The sequence below is a fragment of the Colletotrichum lupini genome, chromosome 5, assembly GCF_023278565.1.
Source record: "Colletotrichum lupini chromosome 5, complete sequence".
Taxonomy (NCBI): Eukaryota; Fungi; Ascomycota; class Sordariomycetes; order Glomerellales; family Glomerellaceae; genus Colletotrichum; species Colletotrichum lupini.
In genome coordinates, this window is record NC_064678.1 from 5640548 (window position 1) to 5657512 (window position 16965).

The window sequence follows — 16965 nt, forward strand, 5'->3', positions numbered from 1 at the left end:
GGAAAACGGAGTAGACAAGGAGAGACTGAATGAATGTTGTTTTCAATCTGGAAGACAAAATCTTGTGTATAAAGAAAAAAAGTTATCTGACGAACAAGTGGCACTATATATATTTAGCTCACGAACCGGGTGCGGATGAAAGACGCCCCACCCTTTAGATATGAAGAAAGTTTAATGAAGCATCAAGTTGAAATACAAAGGAGAAAATGCCCTTCTATCTGTGTCTCTTTCAACGAAAGACAAAGTGCCGAACTTGCTTTACTACAAGTCATGGCCGAAAGGGTTCCAGGAAAGATCGCATTTCAACCCCATGAGCCATGTTTTATCTCGCTCAGGTGGCTCCTATTCAAAGATCGCCCTCCAACTGGGCACATGAACATAGTCCCTCGGATTGGACGACGTGAGACGACTCCAAAATGCATAAACGCGAGGCCAAAATAGCTTAAGAGGTCAATACTATCTGGACGGGAGAATGTGGCTCCAAGGATATATACTCCTTCCCATTCCAATTCCCCCAACAGTCTACAATGTCGTTGTCCGCCTGATATAAACGAAAAGAACGAAAAGAAAAAGGCCAACATCAGATATGTATCCCCTGACCAAAGTGACGGTGACCAACGCATGGAAATGCTCAATGCACTACTACCTACCCCCCATCTCTCTGCCACGGACCCAATTTCCAAATATTATAAAGACTGTCTTTCCTCGAGGAGATTGACCGATGTGGGTGATGCTCAACCAAACATCATGGCAAAGCTACGAGAAGTCTCGTACTGTACAGCCTCCTGTGTTAGTCAGTTGTGTGCTGTGAGATATACTGCTCAGGTTGTTGAAAGCGGCTCTAGTCATAACATCGAGTCGACAAAGTCACAGAACACTAAAAAGATGAACATCGTCATGAGATCAGTCTCTGAAATCAACTACTTCGCGTCCGGGACGCCACGCCGTTACGACAAAAAGAATCCTTATGGTTACATGTGATTTGACTCCGTTCCATGTCTGTCGATGGTCCTCCTCTCCATCCACCTCACCGCATCGCCAAACTTCCGCTCATCGTGCCATTGTGTTTTGGCAAGTAACTACAGGGGCGTCAACGACTATGCTGCCTCAACCCGGTGCTACTTAGCGCTTCATAAGTCCTCCAGTAGAAAGGTCGTGTAAGGGGGAATTGTCAGGGAAAACCAAAAATGGTTTAGAAGAAGAAGTAAGCAAGGAGGAAACTGAACAAGCACAGAATGGCAACAATTTGTACCGAGACACCTTCAGCTCCCTGCCTCACCGCCGCGGCAGCCTCTTGGGCAGTAGGGAGCTTCTCAGTCTCGGTCTTGACGCGTTGCCGGAGGCCGCTGGTGTCCTGCAGGCTTGCAATCTTGGCCTCGGCCTGGGAAAGCTTTTGCTTCAACTCTTCGTAGGTGACCTGGGCGGTATTGGCGACAACGTGACTCGCAGCGCTGACTGTAGACTGTGCCTTCTCGGAAACAGTATCCTCCTTCACATCGGAGGTCGATGGTCGAGCTGCAGGCGCAGGGCTGCCGGAGTCGGCATCCGGCTGGGGAGACGAGTAGACGTTGGAGACATCGGGGGTATAGTCCTGCGGTTTGTTAGCATTTCGTTTCAGAGTCGACGAGCTGTCAGAGAACATACGCCGTTGACCACGGACTGGCGATTGGGTGTGGATGCGACAGCAGAAGCGCTGCCACCATTAAGGGACACCGAGTCTTCGGCGGCGAGCCAGTTGACGCGGATCTTGCGCTCGATGAGTGAAGACTTGTCAGTCTGGTCGAGCTGTGTTATCAGGCGTTGCGTTAGCTTGTGCGCCAGACCTTCGGAATCAATGTGGGGGTTTTCGTACAATGTTTGCAATGCTCGCAAACTCCTTGTCAGCAGTGATGGAGACTGATTGGACCAGGAACTTGTCGCGGCACTTGGTGTCGAGAGCCGGCTCTGCCTTCATGGCCTGGAGAAGGACTGAATACTGTGAGTGACATGTGACCACCTGGCGTTTGCGCAGAGCACCAACCTGTAACCTCGACATCTTGTCCAGGTTCAACACGGCCCGAGTTGGGGCGAACGCAGTACCTGGAGATATCGTCAGTCGCTTACGAAGGCTGCACGGCAGGCAAGGGATCGTACTGCTTCGGGGCGGTGGTTTTGACCTGGTCGCATAATCTGTGAGCAAAGGGTGACGTGACAGCCGAGGGATTGGGTGGCCGCATACCTTGAAGGCGATGGGGGACTGGTTCGGGTTCTTGATCCGCAGAATCCGAGCGACTTCGACAGTGAAGGGACCTGGGAAGAAGAGAATTGTCAGCACCACACAAGATGGGATGCGCGCAAGGAGGACCTACGCTTGAAGCTCAACTCGGTGGGCTCGATTTCGACCGACATGGTGGGTTTGGGGCGGATGCGAAACTAGTGGGTGATGATGTAGAGTAGATTAGGAGAATCCGGCGCAATCGAAACAGGCCTCGGCCTGGGCTAACGGGAGGAAGAGAATTTGCGAGATAAATGTGAGGGGGCGAGACGATGTCGAAGGAGTGTTGCGCGCGGGGCGATATTAGAAAAGTCGATGGGTTGTAAGGTAAGGTCAAGGTTTCTTGAAAGAGTACGAACGTAAGGAGGGAACCTGTGGTAAGGTATGGTGAGGTAAGAAAGGCAAGCAGGGTAATTGACCACGGTTCGGGACGGGTACGAAGTACGGGCAGAAAAGCAGGTGTTTCGCACGCAAGAAAGAGCCCACGACGTAATACACACCACCGTAAGGCAAGGTACCTAAGCAGCGTGGCAGCTAAGGTACCTAACCAACGACAAACTGGGCTGGGCTCGATTGGGATAGGGAGGATGCGCACACAAAGTCCGGCTTCTGGGCAAACCAATTCCTCTCCAGACTCCCACTCTCACTCTCAGTTTCGGGCAGTCCAGGCCAGTTTTCATTAAGGTACACTCTAGACTCTCTAGCCCCCCAGTGGCCCCCTTACAAGTTTAGCGGACGGTCAATCGGAGTCGCGCTCTGGGGCCTCGGGCCTCCACTCGCAGCTTCCCTTGGGAACTTGGGGCAGGGGTGGTTAATCCGGGCCCGGGGGTTTGATTGATCATGTTCATCCACTAAAAGTGGAAGGGACCCCTTCATGTGGCGCTTCTAATTATACCAGGTACTATGACGGTACTTGGCTCTGTCGACGAACCTATGCAGTACCTGTATTGTCTTCAGTCTTTGAAGGAAGGAACTTATTGGTGTCTTGACAGCTCTGGACGAACTAGACCTGATTCTAAATTCAAGATAGAATCCAACGAAGAGATAGGGACAGAGAGAAACATCAATTAGGTACTTACGTTACCTGGCAAAGCATGAGGAATAAAGAGCTCCAGAGTCCGTGTTGTCGGTCCCTCCCGCGCTCCAGCCACTGCCAGGTCGCCCCTCTATCCACAGCTCTCATCGGAGAAGGCACCTGCAGATGACGTCTCGGGAAACAACCACTCAATAGTGCCTGCCGTGCCAGCTTTGTTCATACAGCAACGGGAATATCTCGAATCTTATTCACAACTCACCTCATCTCCGATAGGTAAGCCGAGGAGGATACAAATTGCGATTCACACATCGCTTTCACATACTCTTATTCAAAGACTTTTTGTCCTCATTCAAGCAGACAGATTCCCTCACCACCCGAGAAAAACAACCCCGCCATCTACCACCACCACCACTATCCACCAAAATGACACAGTCAGATCTCGACCAACTGCTCGACATGGGCTTTGAGAAGGCCCGGGCCGAGCTTGCCGTGAAGAAGACTGGAAACCGTGAGTGCCTGACCTATACTATCCGACAAAGATTCATCAAGCATTGTGACAAGAAAGTGTGAGATGGTGTTGCTGAATGATCACAGTGAACGGAGCTCTCGAGTGGCTCGAGACCAACCAAGACAAGCCCCTCGAAGAGCTTGCTACCGCTACTGAAGCTAAGAAGGACGATGATGACGATGATGCCGCTGAAGTCCAAGCCAACATCGAGGCTCTTGAGAACGGCGGTACGGCAAAGTCTCTCGTCTGCAACGAATGCGGCAAGCGCTTCAGATCTCAGGATACTGCCTCATACCACGCAACAAAGACGTAAGTTGTCACGATCCAATCACCACCACCATTGAATTCAATTCGCTACACTCAAGTTTCCATCGTTACAGGACAGACTGGGCATGCTGAGTACTCACACCGAATACCAGGGACCACACCGACTTCTCAGAGTCGACTGAGGAGATTGCTCCACTGACAGAGGACCAGAAGAAGGAGAAACTCGTCCAGCTCCGAGAGCAGCTCAAGGAGGAGAAGGCGAAGCAGGCCCTCCTCGACAAGGAAGACGCCAAGCGTAATGAGAAGATTCGCATGAAGGCCACAAAGGAGACCCAGGAGGCCAAAGAAGAGCTGGCGCGCAAGGAGCAGATCAAGGAGGCCGCCAAGAAGCGCCAGGAGAAGCAGGACGACATCGAGGCGAAGCGCCGCATCAAGGCAAAGATCGAGGCCGACAAGGAGGAGCGTCGCCGCAAGGCCGAGGAGGCCAAGGCCGCGAGAGAGGGAAGAGCCCCCGAATCTGCCCCGGCCGCCGCCGCCGCCGCATCTGCTGGCCCGAAGACGGTCGCCAATCACAACGAGGCTCGCTTGCGCTTACAGACCGCCGGCGGCAACGTCGTCAAGACCCTGCCTGCTGAGACCACGTTGTTCGAGGTGGCGGAGATGCTCCGGTCCGAGACCGGAACGGCAGTCACGAGCTTCTCGACCACGTTCCCTCGCAAGACGTTCGAGGGCCACATGGATCTTAGCAAGACCTTGAAGGAGGCAGGGCTCACTCCCAGCGCCGTTCTCATCGTCAAATAAGCGTTCTAGGATGAGCAGATTCGGGAGTTTTATTCTCCCAGGTTTCTTAAAGGACCCAGAGCCCAGGAAATCGAGGACCCGGAAGATTGCATTAGATGATGGCGTTGCGGATGTCAGGGGGTTAGTCAAAAAAACACTCATTGAGTGTGAAAAGAATTGAGAAACAGTCAACGATATCTTCCTACAGTTTTTCCGCTCTCCTCCTTTTCTGATGTGACTGCAATTAATACACGTCCAGCCGAAGCTGGAAGGAGCGTGAGCTTGAACTTAGCAAGGTCAGCAGTGGAATCGTGGACTACATAAGGGTGAGATAGCGTATGTCGGAGTATCATGGACGGTGAGGCTGACCCGACTGTTTACCGAAATTCAATGATACGCGAATACTGGGTGGGCAATGACGAAGACACAGTATCGAGACTGTAGCCGTCAATTGACAAGGTCTGAATTACATAGTCTTACCCACGAGCACCAGTAACCATGTGACTCATCGACTTGACAAACATGTTAACCCTAGCGAGGCTCGACATGTAGGTTGTAGTCTGCCTCACTCTCACCCATCAACATATCCCGATTGGGGCATGCCGATGACGTGGGGAATGGTGACATACATGTGCTGACTACCCCGTATAGGTGTTGGTTTTCGGCTAAGTAGGAATCACAGTCACCAGTTTCCAGAAGTCGAGAAGCCAAGGTAGAGTCATAAGCCATTCCAACTCGAGCTAAGCTGGTGTATCATGTCGACATCCACGGCTCACTCCGTTCACCGCGCGGGGTCCCGGTATTTTCAAAGCATGCCAAATTCCACTTTCATTTTTTGAGGATGTCCAGTGAACTCCGCGTAGAGAGCGTCTTCACATTATCGTATGAGAGCTACTCTGTCCAGGCAGCAGGATATCGTGCCTCCACCCAATCCTTTATGATCGCGCGAATCGTAGAACCCCCGGATCCATGCAGTTGAAGTTACAAAGGGAAGGAAATCGTCGCAGGAAAAATCGCTTAGTCGAAGAGACCGAAGCCCATGTCCTCGTCGGACTCCTCCTTCTCTGTAGCGGCTGTCAGTATTTGTTTCGTGCACAACTTCGTGTACATGGCTGTGGGATTTCAACGTACCCTCCTCCTTGGGTGCCTCCTCGGCGGCAGCCTCGGTAGCACCGCCAGCGGCAGCGCCGCCGGCAGCGGGGGCAGCAGCGCCACCACCGGAGCCAACGTTGGAGAGCAGGTCCTTGACGTCCTTGCCCTCAAGAGCCTATGTGAAATCTCAAATCAGCCTTCGATGTTCTTCCTCGAATCGGTGGAAAATATTGTCGTCGCGTCGTACCTTGGCGAACAGGGAGGTCCAGATGGGCTCGACTTCCTCGATCTTGGCAGCCTTGATCAGGGTCTGGAGCTTGTCGGCCTAAAAATCCCAACACTGTTAGTCTCGTTCCTTGTCGTGATATTTTGGTATTATTTGATATAATTTATTTATTTTCGTGGCGGGGTGACTCGAGGGGCGGACGCACAGTGATCTCGACACCATCATCGGCGAGGATGAGGGCCGCGTAGGAAGAGGCGAGCTCGGCGGTGGACATTGTGACTGATTTGGGCGTTTGCGACTGGAGGTTGTCTTCGCGGATGGTGAGTGTGATTTGCAAAGGAGCAGTCAATATGGTATCGCGAGGTCATCCACCGAGTCAAAATTTGGCAGGGCTTTCAAGACCTAATGAACATTCGGCGGTTTCGGTTAAAGCCCGCCTGCAGTGGGTCTATCTTCAAGATCTGTGATTGGACACAGGTGCGAGCCAATAGGATCCCGGATCGACGACCTGGACATGCCTGCCCCGCTGCCGTCGGTGACACTTGGGTCATGCCCCACATCGATACCTCGATTTGACTTTCCAAGCAGGTCAGTCACCCCCACCTTCTCTATCAGAAGCGTCGCTGGTTGAGGTGCACCTTTCCATTGGTTTCCGGCCGAGCCAACGAGCGCATCATCCGCATTTTACTGACATACGCAATCCCATCTGCGCATCTTCTACGGATGCCACGGCAGCCCATTCTTTGCCACAGGCTTCTTACCAATACAACTCTGTTCACCAGCACACAACAACCCCAGTGCAACGGGGAATTACATACCTTACACTACCGACGATCGGACTTTAGCTTCCCGGTCCCGACCTGTGAATCACCTTTGGCCCCGCTATCGTGCTTCGTTGAATGTTGGATCATTGGCAGACCTGCAACGGTATCGACTTCCAGCGCAAGAGGTGCATGCCTTGGCCGTCCATGATCTCGAACACTCGGCAGTCGCCCATATTCCAGCTCTACAACCCTCCCAGCAACCAACGCCCGTCTTGAGTTACGTCACGCGAGATGGATACCCCTACATGCCCCCCGCCGCGGGACGACCGCGAGAAGGAGATTCTCGATAAGCTGGTTACGATCCGCGACAGACTTCTGCTCCTGAAGCAGGATCGTACCACTTATATCCGAAGCCAGGACGTTCTCCCGCTCTACGAAGAGACGATCGAGCAGGTTCGCCTGCTCAATGAAGCCCGGACGTCTGACCGAAGGGAGGAGAATAGAGGTAACGCGCTATCGTCCCGACTGTGCGGGGTCAACGGCTAACCCGCGCTGCAGTGGACAGAGTCTTGGAGAGCTGCTTCCAACTACTTTCGCTCTTTTTCATGACCATCGGACGAAACAACGAAGCTCCAGCTGCCTATGCCCTGACCTCGACCGTCCGAAGATTGTTGGACCACCTCACCGAAGTCGACTTGTATTCCATCAAGGACTTGGAGAGCATCTCACACACCCTGACAAAGCTCGAGCAGAATGTCAAGACTACCGAGACCGAGTACCCTCCATATCTCATCACCCTGCTTTCGAACCGACTGGAGCTCTGTGACAAGTCTCTGGCAAATCTTCGGAAGCGATTGGAGCGATTCGAGGACCCCCTGCCAAAGACATATGAGAAGCTGATCTCTATCCTGAGATCCATGTCTCTAGCAAACACCCGAACAAAGGTATGGCCAGCGTCAAGAGGAATGTGACGCGACAAAGCTGACAGTGATACAGTTCTCGCCATCAGAGGTCCAGAAGCTGCAAGCTCAATTGCGGGAGATCGAGGAGAAGAGACAGGAGGGCAAGCTGCTGACTGCGGACGGAAAGACACCCGGCGGATTTGATGAGGTGACCGCTTTGCTGGAGAAATGCCTCTTGTGGTCTGATTTCGTTCTTCAGAGGTACGGGATATGCCATCGCCCACGATAACGTCTCTAACCTTTGCTCAGGAAAGGAGTAATTCCCGACTCTTTCAAGCCAACATACGACATCCTATTCCGCATTCGCAACGAGCTGGAGAAACTCTCGATCACGCAAGCGTGGTCCCTTCGAGAGGCGGATCTCTTTGACTTCCAGAGACAGTTGGACAAGATCGACGAGAGCCGAATCGACGGCAACTGGGTGGATGACGAAGGCAAGCCTGCAGAGCTCTACGTTCAGCGTGTAAGTCGGACGAACCTATGTTTTTGACTGAGCTCCACTGACACCGATGACAGACGATGCTCTATCTCATCAGAAGAAGCTACGCCTACATCTACTCGTTGATGATTTCGTCAGAGCCCGTTTCCGAAGCCTTGCTGCCGATCTACAACCAGCTCCAAACACTCAAGCGATGTCTCATCGAGGTCAAGAACAGCGGCGGTGTGCAGTCCGTGAGAGAGCTGTACCCTTACAGCATGAAGGTATGATGTGCTTCATCAATAAGTCGAACCAGACTAACAATTCACTTGCAGCTGCACTCGATCGACAACATGCGTCAAGATGGCAAATTCATGATCAACGACGATATCCCGGAAGGGCAGGGCAGTGTAACGGAGCTTCTTGCTGAATGCTTCGAGCTCAACTATGAGCTCAGAGTCGCTGCTGAAGAGCAAGCCGAGGCTTGATGACGATGAGGAAAAGACCTGTTTTGTTTGGCGTAAACGGACTAGCGATTTGTATCATGTCGGTCTTTGTGGGGTTTCTCTCTGGCCAGTGAAACTGTGATGGACGCAGTTTAATGGGAAATGGTTAAACGGGACGAGGCAAACTCAAGTGTACTCAATTATGGACCAATGACATGATTTCTTTTCACATTTGGGAACCTGAGCTCGGAGCTCCCTTTCTGCCAGAGATCGGATGGCACCTCAGATGGCTACAGAGTGATGGTCAGACGCTGCTCCCGACTCACGGGGGTCTGAACTACATCACACATGGTAGCACGCCAGTTAGCCATGCAATATCGTGGAGTGGTCATGTTCAGACTTAGATGCTACACCGGGAGACTATCGAGACCGCAGATCCCTGTTGCCAAATATGCATGCCTTTTGGGAATGCCCAGCTTCGTTCCCTTCTCTTGAAGGGCTATAGACAGGATGGCACTGTCTTTTATACCAGCGTGAGGTCGGTGTTCTACAGAGAGCCCGCAGTGGATGTTGATTTTCATATTTACGTACCAGACTCTCGAGTTTCAAATCCCAACACTCGACTTTGGAAGCTCAATATGGCGTAGGGGCCTTGCCATCGTCTCGTTCAACAATGGCGATGTCACAGGAGGGAATACAAGTTGGTGTTCAGGTGGTAGCCCAGCGCAGCACCTGCTGGTCGAGAATATCTAGGTCGGACGCAATTTGAAAGGCAAGTACCTGACTGACACGGCCCCCATCAAATATCCGGGATAGGTACGGAGTGAGTAGGTGAAAAGGTGGTGAAACCTCGTCCGTGTTGTTGAGTCACCCAATTCCCCCAAAATCCCCAGTGCCATCGGGGCATCGGCTCCAGCTTTCCCACCCCAAGGGATCTTTATCACCTACCCCCGAAAATGGCGAAATTCCCGTCCTCCCCTCGGCCCAGCTCCCGAGCTCCTCTTCCTCCTCCCGAACGCCAATTGAGAAGGAATTTAAAATGCTCCAGAAGCCAAGAGCCCCTCCTGCTCAACAGCGCTGGGGGAGAAATCCCGCCCGCAGCGGGGCAGACAGCTGGCTACAGTCGGTTCACGCCGGGTTCGCGCCCTTCGCGCATTCGAGCTCAACCCCGAAGCTTGGGGGGGCAAGGTCCCGGTTTGTTGGTCTGGGTCAAGAAAGCTAGGTAAGGTGCTGTGTCATCACAGGGCAGCTTCTCAGCCTCTCTGCCCCCCGGGCGGCGCGAGCACCTCAATGGGGACCTGCGCCGGTCATCGGACCAGCCGAGACTTTCATTTTTTTTTCCTTCCAAGATCCCATCCCGACCACCCCCGCTGCCGTCTTGTGATGCACTTGCCGCTCCACCGAGGCAATTGAATCGATCCATATCAGGCCAGTGCCGAGCATGATTGCTGAGCTCTACATGCCGGCGCAGCGACAGATGGGTACCTTATTTCGTACCTTACCTTGACTCGATGGGCAGTGCGGGCTTGCACAGCTCCGAGGTGAAGAGCGAAACGGCGAGACGGGGCGGAGTTGGAGCTGGAGGTGGGTGAAGCGGGCGGGCGGTCTCCACCGAGTTCCCGTATCTCTGTTAGTGACACTTGGGATCAGTCACATAATCACTCATCCACATATCGCGTGAGATGGGATTTCCGTCTTTGATATAAAAGAGGATTGGGAGGGTACTGAAAGAACCTGAATGTGCTTCCTATGACCTGTTACTACTTAACTTTACACAACTTACGACCAAATAAGCTTGACATTCCCATCCCTTGCATCACACATCTGCAAGCCATTGACATCTCACCGATAGAGGTCTCACAACTACATACATACCTCACCTTACACATCACACTACCTATACCAGCAACCCCCAAACCCTCATCGATAAAGCTACACATCTAACCTTCCATCTCACCACACATCAACACAACCTCACACAACCACCCAAAAGGCAAATGACAGTCAGGATGTCATCCGCAGAAGACACCTCGGCGCACAAGCGCAACGCCTCGGCAACAAGCGCAGTCCAAACCACACCACCACCCGCAAAACGCCTTCCTCCTCCCACGGCATCCTCCTCAGTCGCTTCCCTGCCCCCATCCCGCCGCGAATTCCCCCACACAATCGCCCTCGTCCACTACAGCGACGGCGGCGCCGACGGCGACATCGCAGCCGCCACGACCGTCATGGGCGCTTTCGCCGCGCTGGCGGACGCCAATGCCGAGGTGAGGAGGATATCGAGGGAGTACGCGGTCCGCGGGGGCGACGGGATGCCGGAGCCCGCAGCGGACAACGCCGGGAGGGACGTGAATCCCGTGCGGTGGAACGGGCCTGAGGGGAACTCGTGCTGGGTTGAGCTCCATGCCGTGACGCCGAAGAGCATTGTGCCGAAGAGCGCGTCTGCGTCGCCGCGGCAGAAGCAGGGAGGCGATCAGCAGCAGAAGAAGCTTTACGACTCTGATGAGGGGGAGGATCCTGATCTTGATGATGAGTTGGATGAGGGCGGTCACTACGACTGAAGAAAGATGTCTCTTTCCGTTTTCTCTTTTCACGCTCGAATTGTTTGGGATTGGAGGGCTCCTTGGGTTTTACGCCTAGGAAGGGTTGAAGTTCATGGCTGGCGAGACGAAGGCCCCATGAGTGTGCGGCTCTATCTGATGAGATTCATGAAGAATCGGTCAGTTATTATGGTTATTACGTTACATGTATATGCGGCGGGGCGTTATTATAGATATTGGAAATCCCTCTATTCTATCTTTCTTTTTAGGTATCTAAAATAACACACAAGATCTCTCTTCTCTCTCTCTACAGTGTCTTTCACGCCAGATGTATGTGAAATCTACGAGAATACCCCTTTCTACTGTCTTACAATCATCTAGGTCCGCCATGAGCATGGCCGAATCTTTATGATCTACTAATCGGCTGGTCTACAACTTGGCCTTGGGGGCCTCTTGTTGCTGCATCTTCTCGGCGACGATGCGGCGCTGGATCTTGCCCGTTGCTGTCTTGGGCATCGTCTCGGTGAAATAAATCTGAGATCTTGTTAGTCTAAATTTCCAGACAATCTCATAAGAGTTTATCAACTAACCTTCTTGGGAACCTTGAACTTGGCCAGCTTCTCCTGCACCCAGCCCTTCAAATCCTCGCCCTTGAGCTGCTGTCCCGGCTTGAGAACAACGGCAACACCGATATCCTGACCGTACATGTCGTCGGGGATGGCGAAGCTGACGGCCTCGGAGACGGCAGGGTGGCGGGTCAAGACGTTGTCAAGCTCAATGGGGCTAATCTTCTCGCCGCCCTTGTTGATGAGCTCCTTGATGCGGCCCGTGATGACAATGTAGCCGTCCTCGTCCTTCTTGCCTTGGTCGCCCGTGCGGAAGAAGCCGCCCTTGGTGTACGACGAGGCGTTGGCGGCGTCGTTGTTGAGGTACCCCTTTGTGACGTTCTCACCACGAATGCAAATCTCGCCCTCCTGGCCCTGAGCGAGCTCGTCACCAGCGTCGTTGAGGATGCGCACGTCGACGCCCTGGCCGAGGCCGACGGTGCCGGGCTTGCGCTTCGCGGGCGGGAGGGGGTTGGAGGTCATCTGGTGGGCAGCCTCGGTCATGGCGTAGGCCTCGAGGACGGGCGCCTTGTACGTCTCCTCGAGCTGGTGGAAGACGGTGGGCGACAGAGGGGAAGAGCAGGAGCGGATGAAGCGAATGGCGGGCAGCGGGCTTGGCGTCGGGTTCTTGAGGAGGATCTGGTGGATCGTGGGCACGGCGGTGTACCAGTTGGCCTTGTGGGTGATGAAGTCTCCCCAGAACTCGGTGGCCGAGAACTTGTTCGGGACGACCATGGAGCCGCCGCAGGCTAGGGGTGCGAGAAGGCCGCAGAGAAGGCCATGGACGTGGAACAGGGGCATGACCAGCATAGTGCGGTCCTCGCTTGTAAGCTGATATGTGTTCTGTATGTTCTCTATCACTGGTGTTAGCCTGGCATCTCAGCTCCTCTCTCCTGCGAGACTTGGACTTACTCATCGTTCTGGTCAGGTTGCGGTGTGTAAGAGGGACCTATACATGATGTTAGCTTTCCCGTGTTCCTCAACTTCTAGTAGACCGACTACGACTTACAACTTTGGGTCTGGAGGTGGTGCCGCTGGTGTGCAGAACCAAGGCAACGTCGTCGGCCTCAGCCTTCAACACCTTCTCAGGCCCCTTGCCCTTGAGCTGTCCCAGATCCTTTACGTCAAGCGCGACCTCCTTCCTGGCCTCATCCCAGTACGTCTCAGCGATGGCGGCGTTGAACTTCTTGGCGGCCTTGACGGCAGGTGCACCGGCGGCATAGGCACCCTTGGGAACCAACACGATGGCGGACTTGACGTCCTCAATGTAGAACTCAAACTCGTCCTGCTTGTAGGCCGGGTTCAGAGGCGCAGCGATGCCACGCTGCCATGAGGCGGCTAGGAAGGAGACGATGAACTCATATGAGTTGACGGTCGCGATGGAAACGGGCGAGGCCTTTGTGATGCCAATGGCGGCCAGCTTCTGCTGGAAGGCCGAGGTCTCCCTCACCAGGTCGCCGTACGTGGCTGTGAGAGCATTGGGCTTGGACGGCACAATGACGGCCGTGGAGTTGGCCGGGCCGTTGATGGCGGTTTGGAGAGTCAACGCCATCTTTGCGTACTTGACGTATGAGTTTTATCTCTCACTCTATTGGATGACAGGGTGTGATTGTGCCTGACCGGACGGCAGTTGAAGAGTTGCAACCACCAGCGAATTCGGAGAAGCTTTTGGAGTAAGGTGAGGTAAGGTGGTGGACGATCAGATGAACTTGTCTAGACAAGGATAGAACCCAGAGGATTCGTCCAGGGTAGGCAATTAGGATATTCAAGGAGCTTGTGTGAGTGAGCCGTTCAACGGTAACAGTCTTAGATAGAGGTAAAATACAAGTCTACGTTGGAAACAAAAGTTGAGGCACAATGGTCGACTGATAGGGAAACCTGACTAGGACGATGATGTGCTCGGGACCAGCCCAGCCTGGGACAAGCCGGATCACCCCGGTCGGCTTTTTCTTAGCCCGCTGCCACATTTGCCCACTGAAGTTGACTGAACCACTGTAATACCCGCCCTTACCAGATCAACCGGTGGCTCGTCCCCCACGAAGACCCCCGAAGAAACATGGAACTGCGCTTGCGCGGCGGGCTGGGCGCTGTGCCGGAACGCGCAGGGGTAGGTTTTCAGTGGCCCAGCGGTCATTGAGGTGCTGAAACCCAGGCGGCCAGGCTCCGCTTTACTGACGGAAGAACGGCAGCGAACCGGTGGGTTTGGCTGATTCGCCTTAGGTAAGCCCAGGTATTCGTATCCGTTCTTTACGTCAGGCACCTGGCACTTTAAGGTCCAATCTGCACATTGACATTCGAGGTGCGCTCCCCACGAGTGGGTCCATCAGGCAAGCTTCCCAGCAGCTTCAACTTCGCTGTGCGGAACCAGGCTGAACCTGTCTCGTCGTCTCTTTTGCGACGCACTCAACCCTCGCTGCTGGTACTCGCCCATCACGCAGAACACCTCTGATAACCTTCCACACGACCATTGACCACCATATCAATCCTTCAAAATTACCCCTCCGCGCCGAAAATAAGCTCAATGGCCGCGCCGCCGCCTCCACCTCCGCCCGCGCGAGGAGGCTTGTCGCTCTACGCAAACCTCCTTGACCCAGTCGCCGACCCCTCGGCCACGATCTCGAGCGCTCCCGTCCGCTACAACCAAGACGGCACGGTCGCCGACCCGAAGGATGGGACAGCTGTGAAAAAGCCCATAGACCCATGTACTACCGCCGCTCTCCTCTAGACCATAATTCTTCTTCAGGTTCACCAGAAACTTACCTTCCTCCAACAGCCCTCCGCTTCCAGCCCATACGCAGACCACAAGCAAAGACAGCGAAACCAAAGCCAAACTTCCCCAAGACGATACCAAGCGCGAACACGTTAGCCGCGGCCACCTCCACAGCAGCTTCTTCCGCGCCAACATCCTCGACGGCAGCCGCCCAACAACCACCGCCGCCAAAGAGCACCCTCGCCGACTGGGCCGTGACAGAGGAAGACGAGTGGCGCTACAGCGCCAACGCAGGCGCCGGCGCCGGAGGCGGAGGCCATCAGCGCGGCGGCCGCAGAAAGAAGAAGAAGAAGGGAAACAACGACCAGCCCGCCGAGACCAACTGGGACGACATCTACGACCCAACGAAGCCCACCAATGTCGAGGAGTATCTGCGCAGCGACGAGCGGATCCACGAGGTGCAGGAGTGGAAGAGGCTGCTCTACCGCCACCGCAGACGCAAGAGTCTGAGCGATGACAGCGACGAAGAGACGGAGCGCCGGCCGGCGATGAGTGAGTCTTCCCCCCGCCTCAATCTTCTTTGCGCAGAGACGGCACGTTACTTAAACGCTCCCCTCAGATCAGTTCGCCCCTCCAGCCGAATACTCCTTCGTCCCCCCGCCTCCAACATCACCACCCCCAGCCGAACCACGAGCCACGGAAGCAGCAATCGGAGACGACGCATATGCCCGCCGTCAAGCTCTCTCCGCGTCCGCACCACCTCCTCCCCCTCCTCCCCCGGCAGTGACCGACGAAGCAACGATATCCCGTGCACCCGTCCGCTATACTCCATCCTCCACCAAGCAACCGCCCGCAGACGAAGAAGAGCCCTCAGACCCAGACTCCCCACCACCAACCCTCGGCCTCGGCGCCAGCAGGGCACCACCACCACCGCCACCGCCCGCATCAGAAGAAGCTCAGGCCCCGCGATCCTCCCGCCCAGGCCAAGCCGGCTTCGCCCAACGCCTCATGAGCAAGTACGGCTGGACAAAGGGCTCCGGCCTGGGCGCAGACGAGTCCGGCATCGTCAACCCGCTGCGCGTACAGGTCGAGAAGCGCAAGAAGAAGTCGGACGCCGAGGGCGGCGGGTGGGCCGAGCCGGGCAACCGCGCCAAAGTCATTGGCGGGAAGCGCAAGGACGAGACCGATGGCGGCGGCGGCGGCAAGTTTGGCGGGCCCATGAGCGAGGTCATTGTTCTGCAGCGCATGCTGGATAACATGGAGGACCTGCAGGGCGAGATCGCCAATGGGCTGGGGCAGGAGATTGGCGAGGAATGCGGTGAAAAGGTAAGTGATCCATCCTTCAAGCTCTCCTGGAGCGACAGAAAGGGACCCTGCCTGCTTTGTGTACCCACAGATGAAGAATACCATTTGCCGTTTCTCAAAATGCTAATCACGTCCTCTCTTATAGTACGGCAGGGTCGAGCGGTTATACATCGACGTTGAAAAGAGGCAGGTCTTTATCAGGTTTACCGACCAAGTCTCTGCCCTTCGTGTAAGTCTTTCGCCTCCCGGCCACGTTTCACACACAGCAGGGCGTTTTCTAACATAATCACTAAAACAGGCGGTCAATGAGCTGGATGGACGCGTATTCAACGGCAATGTTATAGTGCCAAAGTTCTTCGATATCGAGAAGTTTGATAAAGGTATCTACCAATGACGTAGAATATGGAAAACAATAAATGGCTACCTCATAAAGTTGCAAACACTTGATGGAGATACGAACAATTGGAAGTTCGCCTTCAAGAGCCCAGAAAACGTCATTCCGTGAACGGCTTTCGCGTTACGTCTACTCATGTAGTAACTTTACATCAGACATGGCACTTCAGGGCAATGAGACACAGTGAAACGTTAAAAGTATAAAAAGGTATACACATCATGGATCCTCAATACACACTACAGCCCTCTCTATCTTCGTTGCCTATCGCCTTGTTGTCCGCCATCAATCTCACGCCTCCGCCAGGTATCTGCCGTTGCCACCGCCCGTGTTTAACCACCCGTCATCCAAGCTCTCGACATGCCGCTCGACCGAACCCTTTTCCCAAAATCGTCTAGGCGGGATATGTAGCGTGGCAAGGTCGAAACCGAATGGTGCGGTAGAAACGACGCGACGCGTTGGTCTGTAGGTGCTTTTGGTTCGTCACGCAAAAGAGAGTAAAAAGTCGACGAGGGTCCGTAGCATCTCCACCCATCGTCCAGTATTAAGTCTAGAGGTTCTCCTATACGCAGGAGGTTCCCAGTCTAGGGAATGCGTGAGGGTTTTCGCAAGCTGTTGAGACAGAGTTGCTGTAAAGAAATTGCACAAACAGTGAAAGATG

The 16965-nt window shown here is 54.3% G+C and overlaps 8 protein-coding genes across 8 annotated transcripts; 5 read left to right on the top strand and 3 right to left on the bottom strand.

Moving 5' to 3' along the window:
• Positions 1-317: 317 nt before the first annotated feature.
• CLUP02_11090 (uncharacterized protein) lies at positions 318-981 on the top strand (the record flags this gene model as incomplete). The annotated part of the gene is made up of 2 exons (XM_049290058.1): positions 318-400; positions 795-981. 2 exons carry the CDS (start codon positions 318-320, stop codon positions 979-981), a joined length of 270 nt encoding a protein of 89 aa, XP_049147203.1.
• Positions 982-1192: 211 nt separating this feature from the next.
• On the bottom strand, positions 1193-2388 carry CLUP02_11091 (MSP domain-containing protein; the record flags this gene model as incomplete). Its single annotated transcript, XM_049290059.1, has 6 exons — positions 1193-1591; positions 1645-1785; positions 1853-2027; positions 2104-2156; positions 2219-2289; positions 2349-2388. The coding sequence occupies 6 exons, from the start codon at positions 2386-2388 to the stop codon at positions 1193-1195; spliced, it is 879 nt and encodes a 292-aa protein (XP_049147204.1).
• Positions 2389-3713: 1325 nt separating this feature from the next.
• Positions 3714-4866, top strand: CLUP02_11092 (UBA/TS-N domain-containing protein; the record flags this gene model as incomplete). The annotated part of the gene is made up of 3 exons (XM_049290060.1): positions 3714-3798; positions 3885-4107; positions 4218-4866. The coding sequence occupies 3 exons, from the start codon at positions 3714-3716 to the stop codon at positions 4864-4866; spliced, it is 957 nt and encodes a 318-aa protein (XP_049147205.1).
• Positions 4867-5862: 996 nt separating this feature from the next.
• CLUP02_11093 (60S acidic ribosomal protein P1) lies at positions 5863-6437 on the bottom strand (the record flags this gene model as incomplete). The annotated part of the gene is made up of 4 exons (XM_049290061.1): positions 5863-5909; positions 5977-6112; positions 6185-6262; positions 6369-6437. 4 exons carry the CDS (start codon positions 6435-6437, stop codon positions 5863-5865), a joined length of 330 nt encoding a protein of 109 aa, XP_049147206.1.
• Positions 6438-7218: 781 nt separating this feature from the next.
• Positions 7219-8795, top strand: CLUP02_11094 (uncharacterized protein; the record flags this gene model as incomplete). Its single annotated transcript, XM_049290062.1, has 6 exons — positions 7219-7432; positions 7486-7871; positions 7924-8090; positions 8139-8352; positions 8406-8591; positions 8643-8795. The coding sequence occupies 6 exons, from the start codon at positions 7219-7221 to the stop codon at positions 8793-8795; spliced, it is 1320 nt and encodes a 439-aa protein (XP_049147207.1).
• Positions 8796-10750: 1955 nt separating this feature from the next.
• Positions 10751-11314, top strand: CLUP02_11095 (uncharacterized protein; the record flags this gene model as incomplete). Its single annotated transcript, XM_049290063.1, has 1 exon — positions 10751-11314. One exon carries the CDS (start codon positions 10751-10753, stop codon positions 11312-11314), a length of 564 nt encoding a protein of 187 aa, XP_049147208.1.
• Positions 11315-11722: 408 nt separating this feature from the next.
• Positions 11723-13450, bottom strand: CLUP02_11096 (AMP-binding enzyme; the record flags this gene model as incomplete). Its single annotated transcript, XM_049290064.1, has 4 exons — positions 11723-11827; positions 11884-12752; positions 12811-12847; positions 12908-13450. The coding sequence occupies 4 exons, from the start codon at positions 13448-13450 to the stop codon at positions 11723-11725; spliced, it is 1554 nt and encodes a 517-aa protein (XP_049147209.1).
• A 969-nt stretch (positions 13451-14419) lies between these two features.
• Positions 14420-16773, top strand: CLUP02_11097 (G-patch domain-containing protein; the record flags this gene model as incomplete). Its single annotated transcript, XM_049290065.1, has 8 exons — positions 14420-14600; positions 14672-15160; positions 15228-15994; positions 16059-16142; positions 16212-16293; positions 16366-16414; positions 16477-16490; positions 16550-16773. The coding sequence occupies 8 exons, from the start codon at positions 14420-14422 to the stop codon at positions 16771-16773; spliced, it is 1890 nt and encodes a 629-aa protein (XP_049147210.1).
• Positions 16774-16965: the final 192 nt, after the last annotated feature.